Genomic DNA, 21,570 nt, shown 5'->3' with positions numbered 1-21,570 from the left:
CCTGAACTAGGCAGAGGTAGAGAGAGAGAGTCAGTAAGGAGAGCATGACAGCCATCTCTCAGTCTTTCCTTCTCTCCCCCTCTCAGGGCCATTCACACGCTACTCTCTGGCTTCGTGGGTGGCCTCGGATGTGCCGGCAAAAAAAGAAAAAACAAGGACTCACTAAAATGATTTTAATCAGAAAAAGGAGTTAGCCCCCTCGCCCCCACCACACCAAATCTCAAAAGGAAAAACATTGAAACAGCGAACAGAGAAATATTTCACATTTTTCACTCCCCACTCTGCACTCTGACTGACGAGTTGTCATGCTGTTTGATATTTCGGGGGGATGTTTGTGATTGTGTAGACCCACTGGTGGGGAGGTGTGTGGTGACTGGAGGGTGGGGGAGGGGTGGGTCCGTTACTCTCGAGCTGAAGGCCCACATGTAGGGAGTTATGGAGGTGTGCGGTTGCTGAGCTCTCGGCTGTGGGCCCACATGCATGTCTGTCTGGGGCTGTGGGGATGAAAGCAGCGTCCGGGAGGGAGGTTTATTTACCTTCAACCCCGAGGACATGTTTATTGATGCTGCAATTTAGGAGTCACATTATCATGTATGAGATGGGAGACAGGGACAGAGGATCTAGCTGGAAGAGACACTCTACAGACAGGGAAAAATGAACACACACAACGTGGTGTATGTGTGTGAGATAATTGGTGGGTGGCGAGGAGGCGAAACCGCACTATCTATCCTCAAACAGATTGATAGTTAGGTAGGTGGTGTTTTCTGAAGAAACTTCCTGCTAATTGGACTTCCTATAGAGATAGAAGGTAGTCTAAACAATATCAGCTGGGATGATGTCTGCTTTCAGATTACAATACATACTACTGATTTGATTTGACCTATGAATTGGTGTATGTTCCAACTGAGAGGTAGAGAGATTAACAGAGAGTGAATAGATGGATGGATGATGGATGAATGAATGGATGGGTGGACGGATGCATATTGTAGATGTATGGATGGATAGAAAGATGGAAGGCTTACTGTTGAGGACGTTCTCCAGGCGCTGTGTCATGGAGCCCTCCACCTTCTCTGTCCCATCAGACTCCAACCTCTGGTGGATCGCTGTAAAATAACAATAACGTTTTATTCAACACCAGGACTAGCTGTCATGGATGCTACAAGTATTCTGTTCAATCAAAGGAGACAAGAAAAAAAAATCTGAGCTCTGAATTCAGTATCAAATCACTGAATTAAAGCAGCACAGACTCAGATATAGAGACACATTGAGAAAGAGAGTTATTCAAGTTATTTTAAGGTCTCTGTGATCTGTAATCACAGAGTGCCTCTACTGCTCAATCTAACATGCGTAATTATGAGATTCCAATTTGAGGAACTGAAGTTAAAACAATAAACAGCCTCTCTGCCCCAGTGGCTTCTGTCTGACTCTGACCACGCCCCCTCTCAACCGTTCCCACGCCAACCACTGACCTGACCACAGCTACTGTAACTGATCCACTTGACCTAACCTGACTGAATTGGTGCCCCCAATCAAAATCCACTCCAGATTAGCATTTGATGTTCCTTTGGGGGCCTTTGTAACCTGACTGGAAAATAATCTAGGGGAAAGAAGACTGTTCAAAATGGATCATAGACTGTAGATACTGTGCACCCAAAGACCAAGAGACTCCCAGAGGAAATGTACATCCAAATGTTTCATCAGTTGGAGGAATAATATTTGGGTGAGGAGAGCTTGAAGACTGAAAAGCAGTATTTCTACTGCTGAGAGGGATGCTGCTTGTGTCAGGTTGACTATACAACACTAATGAATAAAGATCTGGTGGGTCCGCAGTCCAACATCAACAATGAATAGGAAATAGTGCTGGTGTGGTAAGGCAAGGAGAAGTAGATGAAAGGTAGAGTGTAAAAGGTGAGAAGAGGAGAAGAAAAGGAGATAGAAGAGAGGTCAGAATTGGTCTGGAGTCATTTGTGTGAGTGAGTGAGTGAGTGAGTGAGTGAGTGAGTGAGTGAGTGAGTGAGTGAGTGAGTGAGTGAGTGAGTGAGTGAGTGAGTGAGTGAGTGAGTGAGTGAGTGAGTGAGTGAGTGAGTGAGTGAGTGAGTGAGTGAGTGAGTGAGTGAGAGAGAGTGTGAGAGAGAGTGTGAGTGAGTGAGTGAGTTTCAGGGCTTCTCAAATGACAGTAGTGGGGCAGCTGGGTGCTGAGAGGGGCAGTGAGCGTTTATTGAGGGGGGAGAGGAGAGGGGCAGAGAGAAGATGGAGAGGGGGAGAGAGAGGAGAAGATGGAGGGTGGGAGAGAAGATGGAGAGGGGGAGAGAGGAGGAGAGTAGGGTGAGAGGAGAGGATGGAGGGGAAGAGAAGAAAGAGGGGCGAAATGGGGGAGGCTAGGGTACAAGACGAGAAACACTGACAAGGGAAAGAGAAAAAGGATGTCATCCCCCTTTCAAGCCCCCTTTCCTTATTCTCTGCTTTTCACCACTCTCTTACCCTCATTCGCTCCACTGAAAACAACGACTGTCAGCTAAAATGGAACAAAGCGAGAGAAAAGGAATGAAGGAAGGAAAAAGAGAAGGGGGAGAGAGAGTTCTGTAAATAAATGTGGGTCCTGTTCTGAAAGACGGGAGCCTTGAGGCAGAGAGGCTGAGGTATTCCTGAACCTCACTAATCAAACATGCCATCATATCATGGCTGCGTAAATCGACACGGCCATCACTGAACCAACGCAAGCAGAATGGCCAGAGGACATTCAGAGAGCCATGGCAGGAACTATAGACTTACTTAGCCTACAGGCAGAAACAGGGAGACCAGAGGTTTTATGGAAGAATAATGCCATCTGCTCTGAAAAGTATAGAGTAGAGAGAAGTCTAGTGTATTGTACAAACACACACACACCCTCAGGGTCCTGGTTTTTGTCTCTGCAGAGACCCCCGTGCCCCCTGCCAGCTGTGTGTCCTCTCTGTCTGTCACACATACTTGCTGCCGCAGTTATGACGTCACGGCTAACCTAAACACCCCGACAGCCTCCAGATAACTAACACACACGCACACACACACACACACACACACACACACACACACACACACACACACACGAGCGGAGGAAGAGACACAGGCAGCCCCCACTCAGCTTCCTGGAACCCATTGAAAAGAATGGATCCAAAATAAAAATACAGCCTCCCTGGGTTCTGAAGTTGGAGATGTTTTGACTCCTGACTATGCACCGGAGTCGGAGGTTCGGAGCGTCGGGAATACGGCCCTGGGAAATATGGGATTTTGGAACACGGTAGCAGTGGTCCGTTTCCTGTATCGCAGGGCCACTTCCTTTTCACACAACAATGAAAAACATAAAATTTCAAAATTCTTCTGAGGCCCCCCCACAAAAAGAAGGAAGGAACCCGGCCTCTGTCAATCAGTGAGCCAGTTAGTCAGTCAGCCAGGTCTCAGAAGACCCCTGTGAAAGATGGTTCAGTTTGTCAGCGGATCAGCCTAACCAAACAGCCCCCAACTATGACTATGAACTATGAACCCCCCCCCATGCTTTTCAACAGCCTGTCTGCTCTGGGTCACACAGAGAGTTTAGAGAACTATTCCTTCACTTCCTGTTTTACCCAGCCCCTGGTCCACTGGGTGGGTGACCCTAGACACCGAGGTCGTCTGACCTTTGACCTCAAGTAACCCCTCGATGTACCCTCCTCTTCTCTGTCACTATGTATCTACAAGCCTCAGTCTAATAGACAAGGGGAGCAGTGTAAGAAGGGTGTAATAAGCAGTGAAGTAAGCATGTTTAGGGAGCAACAGTTGGCTGTATTTTCCATTCCCTAAATGGAGAGAGCTTATCACTGTCCACAACACTAGACGCACTGAGGTTAGCATTTGGGCTAGCCACTGCACTAACCAAACTAGCCATAAATAGTGCTGTGGGATGAGGATGGGTGGGGATAGCCAGTTAGTGCCTGGTGCTAAACTGTGTGCTTAAACCCAGCAGGGAAACATACAGAGACATTATTACTGAGACATCAGTGGCACACACACACACACGTACGTTTCTGTTGGAGGAGATGAAATGAGAAGAGAGGAAGGAATGAAGAGGGCAAGACACAAGAGAGAAAGTAGAGAGAGATTATGACAGGAGAGAGAAGAGGAGAAAGAGAAGAACCCCATGGATTCTCAAAACGCACCACTTGTTTAAACCATTTTTTGGTTGAACAGAACTCATTCATTTTCCAGATTTGGTCCATGCAGAGACATTCCTTCCTTATTTCCACACTGCGATCCCCACTCCCCTGCTCTCTCTTAATAATAAAACACCACTGGCTTTTACGAGAGCCATCAATAAAATTCTCACATGCAGCCAGAAGAGAAAATAAACTGAGGAGGAGACTAAAAATAAAAGCCATTAAATGGTGATTAAGTGAGCTGGAAGCACCACAGGCTAAACAGCTATTAGTACCATGCCACTTTTAATGTAACACATGCTGACCACAGAGCACACACACACACACACACACACACGCACACACAGCCTTCATTATTCATTTCCTTTAAACTTGTACAGCAACACCTGAAGTAGAGCTCATTTAGAATGACTCAGACGACTTGCCAAACATGGAGAGAGACAGACAAAGAAAGGATTCACAGTTTTGCAGACAGCTGTGCTAACTGGACCTGGCAGTGAGCAACTGCTGGAGCCGCCAAGTGCCGTCAAGATGGCTGGCACGTTCCTAAAAGAAAACCCTGACCATACTTGACCATTGGATGTAACTTCAACCATACATCAAGCTTACTATCCATACCAGGACTAGCGCTGAGACATCCTCAATAACCAAAACAAACAAGGGCCTCAGAATCATCTCCCTAAAAACAGACATAATCACAGGACTATTATGCCGTAAGGCACATGTCAAACTCATTCCATGGAGGGCCGAGGTTCTGCGGGTTTTCGCTCCACCCTCGTACTTGATTGATGAATTAAGGTCACTAATTAGTAAGGAACTCCCCTCACCTGGCGGTTCTTAATTGAAAGTAAAAATGTAAAACCTGCAGACACTCCGCCCTCCGTGGAATGAGCTTCACAGCCGTGCTGTAAGGAGGCAGAATATACTCTCAAACCTTTACAGTGAAGTACAGCCTAATGACACAGGTCAATTGACTTGTCATCTTATGGTCCATTGCTTCCTGGTTCACAGGCCATGAGTCCATCTGAGGGTGCATTATCTCCTGCTCTTCCCATTTTGGCTCATAATGGGCACGCTCAGCAGAGTGAACGTGAGAAAGGGACTGTATTGTTCCCCTCGGTCATATTAGGGCCGTTATCATCCCTATTGCTCTGGCCTGCATTGTGTTGCCCTGCTCCGTTTATTTAGATTCAGACGCTAACAATGAAAATATTGCCTCGGATTCGGACCCCCCTGCTCCACCCGGGCACAAACATTACATACGGAAAGCAATCATAATAATGACTGAGACATATAAATAGTCAGGGGAAGTAACTGAGTGGCTATGAGGGGAATTAGAGTAAACAGACAAAAATATGACTGATAAAGTTGAACAATTGATTTGACTGAGCTACCTGGCAGAGTGACAGCAGTCAAAATGTTACCTCAGAGTTATCAGAGAGTGAATCAGAAAGGCCATGGGAGTGTGTGTGCATCTGTTTGGGTATACATGTGTGTATGCGTGTGCATGTGTTTCAGTGTGTATGGGTGTCAAGTGTCAGTATGTTAGTATGTGTGTACGTTAGTAGGTGTTTGTATTTGTGTAATGAATCCACGCACTCCACTCTACGGTTCTAATAGGAAAGCAGTACAGAACTAGATGGCCCTGCTACAGGCAGCACTGTGATTGACATATGAGAGCTGATGCTGTTTTAATGAAGATGAATTAAGCGTGTTGTGGTTGGCTAGCGCAACTGTGGTACACTGCAGTGGAGTGGTGCTCTGCTCACACACACACACACACACACAAGCGCCTCTTTAATCAACCACTGCTAGACCACACTGCGCTAACGTGTGCACGCCCAAATCCTGTGCCCCAGCACATTGACTCTGTACCGGTACCCCCTGCATATAGCCTCGTTACTGTTATTTTACTGTTGCTCTTTAATTATTTGATATTTTTCTATTTGTAATATTTTATTTAAGCAAATACTTTAACACTTATTTTTCTTAAAACGGCATTGTTGGTTAAGGGCTTGTAAGTAAGCATTTCACTGTAAGGTCTACACCTGCTGTATTCGGCACATGTGACAAATATAATTTGATTTGATTTACACACACAACAGGAAAACCCAGGAGCTGCAGAGACGTGGCCACCGGCACACAAACACACGCAGAATCACACACACTTTTCAGAAAACACACCAGGCAATACACACCCACATACACACAAACCTAGAGGCCAGCTTCCACACGTCCATCAGAGTTCTGAGGAATGGTCAGGAAGTCCTTAGATTACATGCCCACTGTAAAACACCACACTAATGTCATCCCCAAACCATAACTGTCTTATTCTAACTCCCACTGTAAAACACCACACTAATGTTATCCCAAACCATACCTGTCTTATTCTAACTCCCACTGTAAAACACCACACTAATGTCATCCCCAAACCATACCTGTCTTATTCTAACTCCCACTGTAAAACACCACACTAATGTTATCCCAAACCATACCTGTCTTATTCTAACTCCCACTGTAAAACACCACACTAATGTCATCCCCAAACCATACCTGTCTTATTCTAACTCCCACTGTAAAACACCACACTAATGTTATCCCAAACCATACCTGTCTTATTCTAACTCCCACTGTAAAACACCACACTAATGTTATCCCAAACCATACCTGTCTTATTCTAACTCCCACTGTAAAACACCACACTAATGTTATCCCAAACCATACCTGTCTTATTCTAACTCCCACTGTAAAACACCACACTAATGTTATCCCCAAACCATACCTGTCTTATTCTAACTCCCACTGTAAAACACCACACTAATGTTATCCCAAACCATACCTGTCTTATTCTAACTCCCACTGTAAAACACCACACTAATGTTATCCCAAACCATACCTGTCTTATTCTAACTCCCACTGTAAAACACCACACTAATGTTATCCCAAACCATACCGGTCTTATTCTAACTCCCACTGTAAAACACCACACTAATGTCATCCCAAACCATACCTGTCTTATTCTAACTCCCACTGTAAAACACCACACTAATGTTATCCCAAACCATACCGGTCTTATTCTAACTCCCACTGTAAAACACCACACTAATGTCATCCCAAACCATACCTGTCTTATTCTAACTCCCACTGTAAAACACCACACTAATGTTATCCCAAACCATACCTGTCTTATTCTAACTCCCACTGTAAAACACCACACTAATGTTATCCCAAACCATACCGGTCTTATTCTAACTCCCACTGTAAAACACCACACTAATGTCATCCCAAACCATACCTGTCTTATTCTAACTCCCACTGTAAAACACCACACTAATGTTATCCCAAACCATACCGGTCTTATTCTAACTCCCACTGTAAAACACCACACTAATGTTATCCCAAACCATACCTGTCTTATTCTAACTCCCACTGTAAAACACCACACTAATGTCATCCCAAACCATACCTGTCTTATTCTAACTCCCACTGTAAAACACCACACTAATGTTATCCCAAACCATACCTGTCTTATTCTAACTCCCACTGTAAAACACCACACTAATGTCATCCCAAACCATACTGGTCTTATTCTAACTCCCACTGTAAAACACCACACTAATGTTATCCCAAACCATACCGGTCTTATTCTAACTCCCACTGTAAAACACCACACTAATGTTATCCCAAACCATACCGGTCTTATTCTAACTCCCACTGTAAAACACCACACTAATGTCATCCCAAACCATACCTGTCTTATTCTAACTCCCACTGTAAAACACCACACTAATGTTATCCCAAACCATACCGGTCTTATTCTAACTCCCACTGTAAAACACCACACTAATGTTATCCCAAACCATACCTGTCTTATTCTAACTCCCACTGTAAAACACCACACTAATGTCATCCCAAACCATACCTGTCTTATTCTAACTCCCACTGTAAAACACCACACTAATGTTATCCCAAACCATACCTGTCTTATTCTAACTCCCACTGTAAAACACCACACTAATGTCATCCCAAACCATACCGGTCTTATTCTAACTCCCACTGTAAAACACCACACTAATGTTATCCCAAACCATACCGGTCTTATTCTAACTCCCACTGTAAAACACCACACTAATGTCATCCCAAACCATACCTGTCTTATTCTAACTCCCACTGTAAAACACCACACTAATGTTATCCCAAACCATACCGGTCTTATTCTAACTCCCACTGTAAAACACCACACTAATGTCATCCCAAACCATACCTGTCTTATTCTAACTCCCACTGTAAAACACCACACTAATGTTATCTCAAACCATACCTGTCTTATTCTAACTCCCACTGTAAAACACCACACTAATGTTATCCCAAACCATACCTGTCTTATTCTAACTCCCACTGTAAAACACCACACTAATGTTATCCCAAACCATACCTGTCTTATTCTAACTCCCACTGTAAAACACCACACTAATGTTATCCCAAACCATACCGGTCTTATTCTAACTCCCACTGTAAAACACCACACTAATGTTATCCCAAACCATACCGGTCTTATTCCAACTCCCACTGTAAAACACCACACTAATGTCATCCCAAACCATACCTGTCTTATTCTAACTCCCACTGTAAAACACCACACTAATGTTATCCCAAACCATACCGGTCTTATTCTAACTCCCACTGTAAAACACCACACTAATGTTATCCCAAACCATGCCGGTCTTATTCTAACTCCCACTGTAAAACACCACACTAATGTCATCCCAAACCATACCTGTCTTATTCTAACTCCCACTGTAAAACACCACACTAATGTCATCCCAAACCATACCGGTCTTATTCTAACTCCCACTGTAAAACACCACACTAATGTTATCCCAAACCATACCGGTCTTATTCTAACTCCCACTGTAAAACACCACACTAATGTCATCCCAAACCATACCGGTCTTATTCTAACTCCCACTGTAAAACACCACACTAATGTCATCCCCAAACCATACCTGTCTTATTCTAACTCCCACTGTAAAACACCACACTAATGTTATCCCAAACCATACCTGTCTTATTCTAACTCCCACTGTAAAACACCACACAAATGTTATCCCAAAACATACCTGTCTTATTCTAACTCCCACTGTAAAACACCACACTAATGTTATCCCAAACCATACCTGTCTTATTCTAACTCCCACTGTAAAACACCACACTAATGTTATCCCAAACCATACCTGTCTTATTCTAACTCCCACTGTAAAACACCACACTAATGTTATCCCAAACCATACCTGTCTTATTCTAACTCCCACTGTAAACACCACACTAATGTCATCCCCAAACCATACCTGTCTTATTCTAACTCCCACTGTAAAACACCACACTAATGTTATCCCAAACCATACCGGTCTTATTCTAACTCCCACTGTAAAACACCACACTAATGTTATCCCAAACCATACCGGTCTTATACTCTTTTCAGACAGATGGAATGTGCCGCCTTGAAAGTGCCTCGGCTAAGGGTACACTATAGCTTTTCAAAAGCCGACACAACTCCATCTCTGGAGATAGTTTTTGAAGCACCACTGAACAGGCATTTTACTTGTCTATAATGGAATACCTCCTCTGAAGCAGGCTTGACGTCCATCACTATGGGACCAGAACTGTCAATCAATTAATCTCGAGCTGCCTGCGCGCAGCCTGCCAGCCTGCACGCAGCCCACTCTCTCCTAAAAAAAGTAAGTTCATTAAATACTGTGACTTACCAAGACTTTTAGGAGAAAGAAAACTACCATATCATAAAATAAAACGCCATTTAAAAAAACACAGCAGCACATCAATCAGCAAGGTTTATTGTTGTCAGGGAAACAATAGCGGACATTATATGCCGGAGCAGAATTCTACTGTCAGAAAAGGTATAGATGCTCCTGATGCTGCACTTTTTTAAATTGTCTGAAAGGTTATCTACTGTCGCCATCGACGTGTTACTGTAGAAGTGTTCTATGTCTGTAAAGGATATTAGTCAAACACACACTGCAATAGACCAGAGCCTCACAAACTCTTACTTGCATCATGAGAGCCAAGTTCCGTCAACATGTTTAGATTCATTGTCTTTATACGGTTACCATCTACCTGTGTAATAACACACATACAATGTATATACCACACACTCTCTGTGTAGTATTGACGTACAGTGTAAAAAACCCATACTCTGTGTATAGTCTGTGTGTAACGTGTACTGTATCTTTACCTGCGAGGGCGTCCTGTGCCTCAAAGAAAGTGCTGAGCCCTCCCTTCACGTAGGCCAGACTGCCCTCGTTCTTCCTAGTGGCTTGCTTCTTCAGGTTACTGGCTGCCATACGCAACTGGTCAAAACTGAGAGGGGGAGGGAGGGAAAGAGAGAGCGAGACGAGAAAGAAAAGTGGGATATGAAAGTTAAACTCTGTTTACTTCCAAGTGTGACACCATCCCATCAGTCAGAGGAGTGTGTGTGTGTGTGTGTGTGTGTGTGTGACGATTTTCTATGTGTAACGCACACGAGTGAGAGTCCGCACAAGCATGCGTGTGTGTAATCTGGGAGTGAATGGAAGTTTCCTCTGGAGGAAGAAACACAGGCCCTGTCAACCCAAAACAGCCCAACCCAGTGGAGTCTGCAGCCCTGCAGTTGCTGGCCAGGACCAGACAGGATCCATCCGCTAGACTGGGGGGTTAGATGGAGGTGAACCATGATGGATGACAGGGAGGAAACCAGGAGAGACTAATAATAACCTGACAGACATGCTGACAAACACTGTCCTAGTATGACAGAGACCAGGGGTCAGAGGTCAACAAGAGAAAGGACAATTCCTCCACATGTCCAAAGTTTTCTTGTGCCAAGTCAGGGGTCAGGGATCAACAGGGATTGGAGCTAGATTGTATTTATTTACAGACTAGCGCTGTCCCTGGGTCAGTGGATTGATTGGATGGACTGAGAACCACGTAAAAAATAAACAAAATGTTTTTTTTTGTAAACTGTATTGATGCTTTTGTTAAATGCATTTTAAATAAATTGTGATTTGATTTGGTGATAAAGAACACATTCAAAGGTTTTGTGCCAAGTCACTGCATTACTTCCAACAGTGTTTCTGATTAGTAGTTTGATCGTTTGGCTAGAGGGCTGACGCTCATCAACATACTAGTTTGGATGGTGCGCTGGCTGGTACAGGAGAAATACACTTGTGATTGGCTGTGTGTCTGACCCAGAGGTCCTAGAAAATAGATAGGTAGGTAGGTCTGACCTACCTGGTGACAGAGTGGTTCTCGATGAGGTACCAGGTGGCTGAGAAGTTCTCGCTGGTGAAATCCCCACTCACCCCTGGGAATATGGCCTCCAGATCTTTCAGAGGGACCTTACCCCTGGGGGAGAAAACAGATTACTAATAAACCCTGTGAAATGTATGTTTTATATCTTCTATGTATGGTCATGCTGTGGTCCTGTATGGTCATGCTGTGGTCCTGTATGGTCATGCTGTGGTCCTGTATGGTCATGCTGTGGTCCTGTATGGTCATGCTGTGGTCCTGTATGGTCATGCTGTGGTCCTGTTTGGTCATGCTGTGGTCCTGTTTGGGTCAGTTGGTAGAGTGATTGTGGGTTGGATTTCTCTTGACCACCCATACGGATAATGTATTCAGGCACATTTGGTTAAAAGCAAACATATTATTATAGATTATGCAGCTTACCCCATTTCTCTCTTTGACCATAAAGTTGAAACTTCAACACAATCTACACAAACAATGCTTACAACTGTACATAGTTACACAAATAAGAAATAACATATAACTGTGACATTGTACAAAATAACAAGAATGTCCTTCTTATAATGTAATGAGGTGAAAGGTGAGTTGGGGTGTTTGTATAAAGTCATCCAGCAGGGGTCAGTGTGAGGCCAGGCTGTGCCCAAGGAGAGAGGCCCGGGCGTGGGAAGAGCAGTGTGTGACGCCTGGGTGCCCCTTGAGGACCCAGAGCTCATTAGGAAGGTTTGATCTGTGGTAATGACCCGTGGGCTACACAAACTAAACCCTAACCCCCCCCATCCAGCCTCTACTGTAATGTACTGGAGCACACTGAGCCCTCAGGGAGTGATTACACACACACATGCATGCATGCACGCACACACACAAACATCATAGAGCAGAATTATCTCAGAAAAGATGTAAAGATGGGTTGTCATGGGAAAGAAATGGGAGAGAGGGAGTTTGATCACCATAGAACTCTCACCACACTTTCCATTCAAAGTACCCATGCTCTTCTAACAACCTTGTAACTTTGTTGCTCAATTGGTAAGAGTGTGGCGTGAACAACAAAGTTTACAGATTGAATTTGCGCAAAGATCACGTAAACGTACTAAAAACGGATGCACTGTAGGTCGCTTTACAAAGCTTCTGCAAAGTGGCATATTCAATTTACACATGTATCTCGAAAGAGACAGAGAGAGAGAGTCAGGAAGTAAAAGAGAGAGAGAAACAACTTTCTCAGTCCGTTAAGTTATTCCCTCATCTCCATACCTGGCACGTTATCAAAGCCTGCTCTCACATGTTACGGATCTGCTGCTTTGCTCTACAGACAGGAAGCACATACGTATACGCTGAGAGGAACCTTGCTCTTACTATTCATGCAGTTCAGTAGGCGAACTCAAAACAAGCAGTTACAGTTGGGACATTATCACTGGAGCATTGCGGCTCGGACGAGGTTTGTTACTCTGTAGCGTGTGGACCAAAATAAAAAGGAACAGGTTGATGATGACATCCCCAGGAAGTGTTTTGCAGACTGACAAGATGACTTCCTGTCTGACCTCTCGGTTAGAATAACCAGCCAGTGACATCACCACCAGACAAACTTGTTCAAACTGGTTCAAGACCTCGTAATTCTAATCATGGGTTGAAACTTATTGAATTACTAAACAATTCCTAAAAGGTTGTCTGACCCCGTCCACTCCACTTCTCCTGGTCAGCTGTGTCTGGTTGGACAGCTAACCACTGTCTCTTCAATAAACAGCATTGGCTACATTCATTAATGTGATGTGTGTGTGTGTACTGTGCAGTGTGTGTGTGTCCATTTTCATGGACCAGTGTCTTTACTTGAAAGATATTCTCCCATCTTTTTGCATACTTTTTAGCCAGCAGTTCTGAAAGTAGCATCCATGAGCCAAAAGCGATCCACGAAAATTGCTTACTATGTCACGTCATTGATCGCTCTCTACTGTGTGTACGTCTTGCTAACAGTCACTCAAATGGCGAAGGGCTGAAGCTCATTGGCTGAAACTCGAATTGCTAAGGGGCTGGCCCAAGTGGGGGAAAATGGCGCCGCACAGCTTCCAGAAAGCAGTTGCTTTCAAACTAGGGATTTCATGGCTAATTAAGGTAAGAGAGTAACTTTGCTCATAGATTATGCATGTATGAACTACACATTGACACATCCAGCCCAAATTGGGAGGTTTAAAAAAATAATAATAACTTACTAGTCGACAAAGTACCAGAGAATGTCTTTAATGTGGCTAATAACATGAAGAGAAGAAACCATGGTTTCTTAGTTTGGGATAACTGACTGGGTTCTATGGGTTGTAGCCTACTAGTAGGCCCAGGAAAGTGACCCTGGACATGGAGGGTTTGCGGCTCAGTTAGGGGCTAACCTCCCTGGCCACAAGTGGTCACTTGGCCCCTGCCCCCTCTAAACCAAACAAACACCAGAGGGCCTAGAGCACAGACATACCAGAACTAAACTATACATTACAGGCTGTGCTTTCTCTGCCAGGCGCGTGGGAGGCTGAGACCACACCACACGCCTCCAATGACCATGTGGTGGGCTGAAAAGAAAGAGTTTCTTTTCAACTATTTCCTTTCTTCTTTCCTTCTCTCTCCTTTAAACACAATGATTTTGTCTCCAGTGCGTTGTTCAGTGGTTAAAGCCAGTTGAGCCATTGCTGTGTTGGCATAACATTTCAAACACCTCCACATGGGGATCCTTTGTTTCTGTTTACAGACCTAAACCATGACTCAAAGACTAGAACCTGTGTATTTATGTGTGTGTGTGTGTGTGTGTGTGTGTGTGTGTGTGTGTGTGTGTGTGTGTGTGTGTGTGTGTGTGTGTGTGTGCATGCATACGTGTGTTGTGTGTGTGTGTGTGTGTGTGTAGCATGCGTGTGTGTTGTGTGTGTGTAGCATGCGTGTGTGTGCGCATGCGTGTGTATGTCCCTACTTGTCTACGTCGATGCCCAATGGATTGCTGGGGCGTAGGGAGAGGGGAGAGATGCCCTTGTTGCGGTCGGTTCTCATGTCGTAATAGTTCATCTCATCTACCCACACAGCAGACTGATCCAGGATACCTAGAGCACAGACACACACAGGAAACACATCATCACTGAGGGACAGCCCAGATCACACACACAATAATAGTACCTGACAGAGCTACTATACAGTTTGTACAGGAACACAGGACAAAACAGTATAAGTATCCATACTGTAGTTCCCCGCTGCATCTGCTTGGTAATACTGAGGAAGATTGTCTGTACTTGCGCCACGGAGTAGTCGTTCTAGAGTTCCTCTGATGATTGACAGAGAGACTTGTATTAGAACTGGAGTGGTTACAGAGAGCAGCCATCTTACCGATCTTCTCAGCCTTGAGCAGCTTGAAGGAGACGGTGGAGGTGCCGTGTCCTCCTGACTTGGTGCTGACGATGATCTCTCCCTTATCGTCTTTGGCTGGGCCCACATGACACACTATCTTACTGGCTGACATCCACTCAGCCGTCAGCAGGCAGTTGTGACCACAGATGGAGAGACCTGAGAGAGAGAGAAATATATAGGCACGCTTACAGCAACAGGACAAGTAAGAACACAGAGACACACTGAGAGAAGAGGCATGACACAATGACACAAACAGCAGTTTAATGAACCTGTCATTAGGGGGTCAAAGTTCAGCCCAGGGTCCAGTCAGTCCTGTGTAGCCCTGACAAGTCTGCCACAGCTTCATCATTCTCTCCACACTGAGAGTGCTGTCACTTCACTGTTAAGTGGCTCATTACAGATCTATTTACTCTACTTCTACACTTTCTCTTTTATTTATCTTTCTATCTGACCCTTCTCATGGAGTAAAGAGAAGTTTAGAGAGAAAGAAAGTGATAGAGAGAGAGAAGAAAAAGAGAGACTAAAAAGAGAGAAAGTGAAACCACCGCATTTGATTTATCTGACCAAAGGGAACTGGACAGAGAGCTACAGATTACTGCACTTAAACATCATAAAAGCCTGTGAGAGATGATCAACAAACAACCACTGAAACAAACTGTAAATAATAAAACAGTAACTCAATTAAAGGACATTTCCTGCCTTTGTTCTGTACTGGTTGTTTTGTTTGAATATACAGTACATGCACTAACTAACTAACACACACCTGTTGCTATCCAACATCTAATAGGCTAACTTCAGGCTCCAGGGATATTAGTGGTCAGAAATGCACTACATGACCAAAAGTATGTGGACACCTGCTCGTCAAACATCTCATTCCAAAATCATGGGCATTAATGTGGAGTTGGTCCCCCCTTTGCTGCTATAACAGCCTCCACTCTTCTGGGAAGGCTTTCCACTAGATGTTGGAACATTGCTGCAGCGACTTGATTTCATTCAGCCACAACAGTATTAGTGAGGTCAGGCACTGATGTTGGGCGATTAGACCTGGCTCGCAGTCGGCATTGCAATTAATCCCAAAGGTGTTTGATAAGGTTGAGGTCAGGGCTCTGTGCAGGCCAGTCAAGTTCTTCCACACCGATTTTGACAAACCATTTCTGTATGGACCTCACTTTGTGCACAGAGGGAACATGCTGAAACAGGAAAGGCCCTTTCCCAAACTTTTGCCACAAATTTGGAAGCACAGAATCGTGGTAAGATTTCCCTTCACTAGAACTAAGCAGCCTAGCCCGAACTACAAAGAACAGCCCCAGACCATTATTCCTCCTCCACCAAACTTCATAGTTTGCACTATGCATTGGGGCAGGTAGCTTTCTCCTGGCATCTGGCAAACCTAGATTTGTCCGTCGGACCGCCAGATGATGAAGCGTGATTCATCACTCCAGAGAACGCATTTCCAATGCTCCAGAGTCCAAGCTTTACAGCACACCAGCCAATGCTTGGCATTGCGCATGGTGATCTTAGGCTTGTCTGCAGCTGCTCATCCATGAAAACCCATTTCATGAATCTCCCAACGAACAGTTCTTCTGCTGACGTTGCTTCCAGAGGCAGTTTGGAACTCAGCAGTGAGTGTTGCAACCGAGGACAGACGATTTGTATGTGCTTCAGTGGCGGTCCCCTTCTGTGAGCTTGTGTAGCCTACCACTTCGCGGCTGAGCCGTTGTTGCTCCTAGACATTTCCACTTCACAATAACAGCACTTAAGATCTACTAATTTGAAGGGGTGTAAACATACTTTTGTATATATAGTGTAGATATAAAATCATTGGCCAGGGCTCAGCCTGCCAAGTGCACAATCGTGTGTGAGGCCATATTTTGGGGCTTTTTGCCACTCTCAGTTCGTGGGCTTTGGTTTTCATTTGTGGGTGGCTTAAATCTAATTTCTGAACATAATACTGAAATTCTAGGGAAATGAGTGGTGGCATTTTGACAATACCACAAATTCAGGGCATTTACATCAAAATAAATGTAGACTATCCACAAAGATTAATTTTAAAACAACAGATGTTCCACAATATGGCATTTTGAAATAGCAGCTAAAAGAATTGTGGAAGTCCAAGTTATTTTCTTTACATTAGCACAACTTCAATTTGCCAAAAATGGGAAAAATGTCAAACCCAAAAATATATATGCAGTACCAGTCAAAAGTTTGGATACACCTACTCAATCAAGGGTGTTTATTTTTACTATTTTCTACATTGTAGAATGATAGTGAAGACATCAAAACTATGAAATAACACATACGGAATCATGTAGCAACCCAAAACGTTATAAAATATATTATATATTTGAGATTCTTCAAAGTAGCACTCTTTGCCTTGATGACAGTTTTACACACTTGGCATTCTCTCAACCAGCTTCACCTGGAATGCTTTTCCAACAGTCTTGAAGAAGTTCCCACATATTCTGAGCACTGCTTTTCCTTCACTCTGCAGTCCAACCCATCCCAAACCATCTCTATTGGGTTGAGGTTGGGTGATTGCGGAGGCCAGGTCATCTGATGCAGCACTCCACCACTCTTCTTCTTGATCAAATATCCCTTACACAGCCTGGAGGTGTGTTTTGCGTCATTTTCCTGTTGAAAAACAAATTATAGTCCCACTAAGCGCACACCAGATGAGATGGCGTATCGCTGCAGAATGCTGTGGTAGCCATGCTGGTTAAGTGTGCCTTGAATTCTAAATAAATCACTGAGTGTCACCAGCAAAGCAGCCCCACACCATCACACCTCCTCCTCCATGCTTCACGGTGGGAACCACACATGTGGAGATCATCCGTTCACCTACTCTGCGTCTCATGGCGGTTGGAACCAAAAAAAACATTTGGTACTCATCAGACCAAAGGACAGATTTCTACCGGTCTAATGTCCATTGCTCGTGTTTCTTGGCCCAAACAAGTTTCTCCTTTTATTGGTGTCCTTTAGTAGTGGTTTATTTGCAGAAATTCAACCATGAAGGCCTAATTTACGCAGTCTCCTCTGAACAGTTGATGTGAAGATGTTTCTGTTGCATTTATTTGAGCTGCAATTTCTGAGGCTGGTAACTCTAATGAACGTATCCTCTGCAGCAGAGGTAACTCTGGGTCTTCCTTTCCTGTAGCGGTCCTCATGAGAGCCAGTTTCATCATAGCGCTTGATGGTTTTTGTGACTGCACTTGAAGAAACGTTCAAAGTTCTTGAAATGTTCCGCATTGACTGACCTTCATGGTCTTAAAGTAATGATGGACTGTCATTTCTCTTTGCTTATTTGAGCTGTTCTTGCCATAATATGGACCTGGTCTTTTACCAAATATGGCTATCTTCTATATACCACCCCTACCTTGTCACAACACAAATGATTGGCTCAAACACATTAAGAAGGAAAGAAATTCCACAAATGAACTTTTAGCAAGGCACACCTGTTAATGGAAATGCATTCCAGGTGACTGCCTCATGAAGCTGGTTGAGAGAATGCCAAGAGTGTACAAAGCTATCATCAAGGCAAAGGGTGGCTGGCTACTTGGAAGAATCTCAAATATAAAATATATTTTGATTTGTTGAACACTTTTTTTGGTGTTCGATCTCTTCACTATTATTCTAGAATGTAGAAAATAGTAAAATAAAGAAAAACCCTTGAATGAGGAGGTGTGTCCAAACTTTTGACTGGTACTGTATATATTTAAAACAAAACAGTTATTGTAATTCTGTAAAAACAATTAACCCATCATTCGAAATAATTTAATCGTTTTGGTCAACTATATTTTGATAAAATTGAATAAAAACAGTATATGCAGTATTTAGTTAGAGTATCAAATGTAGCATTTTTTGTGGTAAAAAAATGTCTCCCTTTTAACAATAAACCATCATCACCGATATCCTACATATTAATAAGAGATTCCTGTCAATGCTATAATATTCTAACCCCAAAAAGCTTTACATGTTGATATCCTTGACAATAATATATCTAATCTTCAATTTGTCAACTTCTAACAATCTTTACATTTTAAATTAAACATTTTGACAAATACATCTTTACCACAAAGGTTAGAAAATACTATTTTAGGTCTAAATTCAATTAACACATACCAAAAACCTACAATAACATATTATTCAGACATATCATTTGTTTCAGCATTTAAATCACATATTTTAAATGTAGGCCTAAAATTGTTGTTTAATTATGTTCTAAAACCTTTAAATACAGTCTTATTTTTAAACAAAATCAATATGGGTTAAAATTCAATCTTGGCCGGGTATAAAAGATTGTGAATTAGGCAGAGGTTTCACTCAGTTAAAAGAAACGAAAAGTAATTTAATCTAGAATCATAAAAAAGTATTTTCCCCTTCAAAAAGTAATGAAAACCTTTCATTTGATAAACAGCAACAAACACTCTGTGTAATGTAAGCAGAGCCTGACCACGGCTGACTACGGTCCAGGGTGTTCTGTGGTAGACTGTAGGCTAGCCAGGCTCTAGCCAGGCTCTAGCCAGGCTCTAGCCAGGCTCTAGCCAGGCTCTAGCCAGGCTCTAGCCAGGCTCTAGCCAGGCTCTAGCCAGGCTCTGGGTAAATTAATAAAAGTCACTCAGTCTGACGAAGGGTCATAACGGCATGAACCCTACCTCACAGACTGGGAAGAGCCAGAAACTACCACACAACACACACAAACAATTATCGACAATGCCAGTGAAAACACTTGCATAAAATTATTCACTTTGGTATGTATCAAAAACAACCGCAGCAATTAATTACATTACAGAAAGGTGGGCAATCTATAAAAAAACAAATTGGAAGTGAATTGACTGTCAGAAGTCGAATGCAAAATAACAAGTGTGTGTGTGTGTGTACATTCGTGCCTGTGTAAGTTTGTGCTTGCATGTGAATGTGTGTGTCATACTCGTACCAACGAGGTCTGCGGGGCCAGTACCCAGGTTCTCTCCTCGGATGGTGACCTTGGTCCATGAGGTGCCCTCGTTGGGTGAGATGCCCGTCACCAGGGGGGGCTGGTGGGCACGAGACATGGTGGTGGTCACGTGTGTGCAGGAACACAAAGAAAGTCAGTCAGCAACCTGTGAACACGGCAGGGGAGAGGGGAAAGACAGAAGGACACGTAACACGGATATTAGTCTAATACAGAAACCAGGAGACATAAAAACAGCTGTAATGTGTACAGTACAGCTATAGGCTAATGTGTTATTATTTATAAGCATGTATGAACCTTTATGTTTTATTATGCAGATTAGAATATCTTAAAAGGCTTATATTTAAAAGAGTTTCAAAGTGAAGGCTACAATGTCTACAAACACAGGAGGACATGAGGGTGCTGGTAGGAGCTCTGACTGAACTAAGAGAGAGAGAAAGAGGGGGAGGAAAGAAGGAATGTAAACCTCAGAGAGCAGGATAAATAAAGCTGCTCTCCCTCATCGATTCCACATAGCCTAACCTACACAACGTGTGTGTTTGTGTAAGAGACCCAATAGCTAGCCCTACCCTAATATATCTAGAGGGTGCATGTGTGTGTGTGGGCTATGTAACAGCAGTGGAGGATCCTCAGAGGAAGGGGAGAACCATCAGAAAAGTTTAAAATTGTGAAATGTTTAAAAAAGTTAATCATTTTAATATAAAACTTTACTGAACAAAAATATAAAATGCAACAATTTCAATGATTTACCGAGTTACAGTTCATGTAAGGACATCAGTCAACTGAAATCAATTCATTAGGTCCTAATCTATGGATTTCACATGACTGTGCAGGAACGCCTGGGAGGGCATAGGCCCACCCACTTGGAAGCCAGCTCCACCCACTGGGGAGCCAGGCCCAGCCAATCAGAATGAGTTTTTCCCCACAAAAGGGCTTTATTACAGACAGAAATCCTCCTCAGTTTAATCAGCTGTCTGGATGGCTGGTCTCCGATGATCCTGCAGGTGAAGAAGCTGGATGTGGAGGTCCTGGGCTGGTGTGGTTACACGTGGTCTGCGGTTGTGAGGCCAGTTGGACGTACTGCCAAATCCTCTAAAACGACAATAGAAGTGGCTTATGGTAGAGAAATGAACATTCAATTCTCTGGCAACAGCTCTGGTGGACATTCCTGCAGTCAGCATGCCAATTGCACACTCCCTCAAAACATCTGTGGCATTGTGTTGTGACAAAGCTGCACATTTTATAGTGGCCTTTTATTGTCCCCAGCACAAGGTGCACCTGTGTAACGATCATGCCGTTTAATCAGCTTCTTGATATTCCATACCTGTCAGGTGAATAGATTATCTTGGTAAAGAAGAAAAATTCATAACAAGGATGTACACAAAATGTGAGACAAATAATCTTTTAGTGCCTATGGAAAAATTCTGGGATCTTTTAATTCAGTTCATGAAACATTGGACTAACACTTTACATTATGCATTTACATTTTTGTTCAGTATATTCACGTCACAAAATAACTGATTAAAACACAGTGTTTTGCAATGAAGGTCTACAGTACCCTCAACAGCACTCTGTAGGGTAGCACCATGGTGTAGATAGTTTCCGTCTTCCTCTGAGTACATTGACTTCAATACAAAACCTAGGAGGCTCATGGTTCTCACCCTCACACTGTAATTATGACAACTTCTGGAAGGACATCCTCCAACGTATCAAAGCTCTTGCAGCATGAACTGACATGTTGTCCACCCAATCAAAAGATTAAAGAATTAATCTTGTACTAAAAGCATA

General features: G+C 43.4%; 1 protein-coding gene across 7 annotated transcripts in view; it reads right to left on the bottom strand.

Moving 5' to 3' along the window:
- The window catches only part of LOC106560366 (exocyst complex component 2), a 95,349-nt gene that overhangs the window by 55,040 nt on the left and 18,739 nt on the right, over positions 1-21,570 (bottom strand). For 6 of the 7 annotated variants that reach the window (XM_014123219.2, XM_045687759.1, XM_045687760.1 and 3 more), the window contains 6 exons: positions 19,765-19,930; positions 14,811-14,987; positions 14,404-14,530; positions 11,451-11,564; positions 10,420-10,544; positions 1,023-1,103 (listed from right to left, as the gene is read on the bottom strand). In XM_014123219.2, coding sequence (XP_013978694.2) covers positions 1,023-1,103; positions 10,420-10,544; positions 11,451-11,564; positions 14,404-14,530; positions 14,811-14,987; positions 19,765-19,882 — 742 coding nt within the window. In that variant the 5' untranslated portion in view covers positions 19,883-19,930. Of the gene's footprint in view, positions 1-1,022; positions 1,104-10,419; positions 10,545-11,450; positions 11,565-14,403; positions 14,531-14,810; positions 14,988-19,764; positions 19,931-20,532; positions 20,642-21,570 lie in introns of those variants that run through there. The other variant, XM_014123221.2, reaches the window with a different exon arrangement.

The sequence above is a fragment of the Salmo salar genome, chromosome ssa10 (assembly GCF_905237065.1).
Source record: "Salmo salar chromosome ssa10, Ssal_v3.1, whole genome shotgun sequence".
NCBI classification, from domain to species: Eukaryota; Metazoa; Chordata; class Actinopteri; order Salmoniformes; family Salmonidae; genus Salmo; species Salmo salar.
Note: the sequence above shows the minus strand (reverse complement) of the source record. Positions and strands in the feature narration are given on the sequence as shown.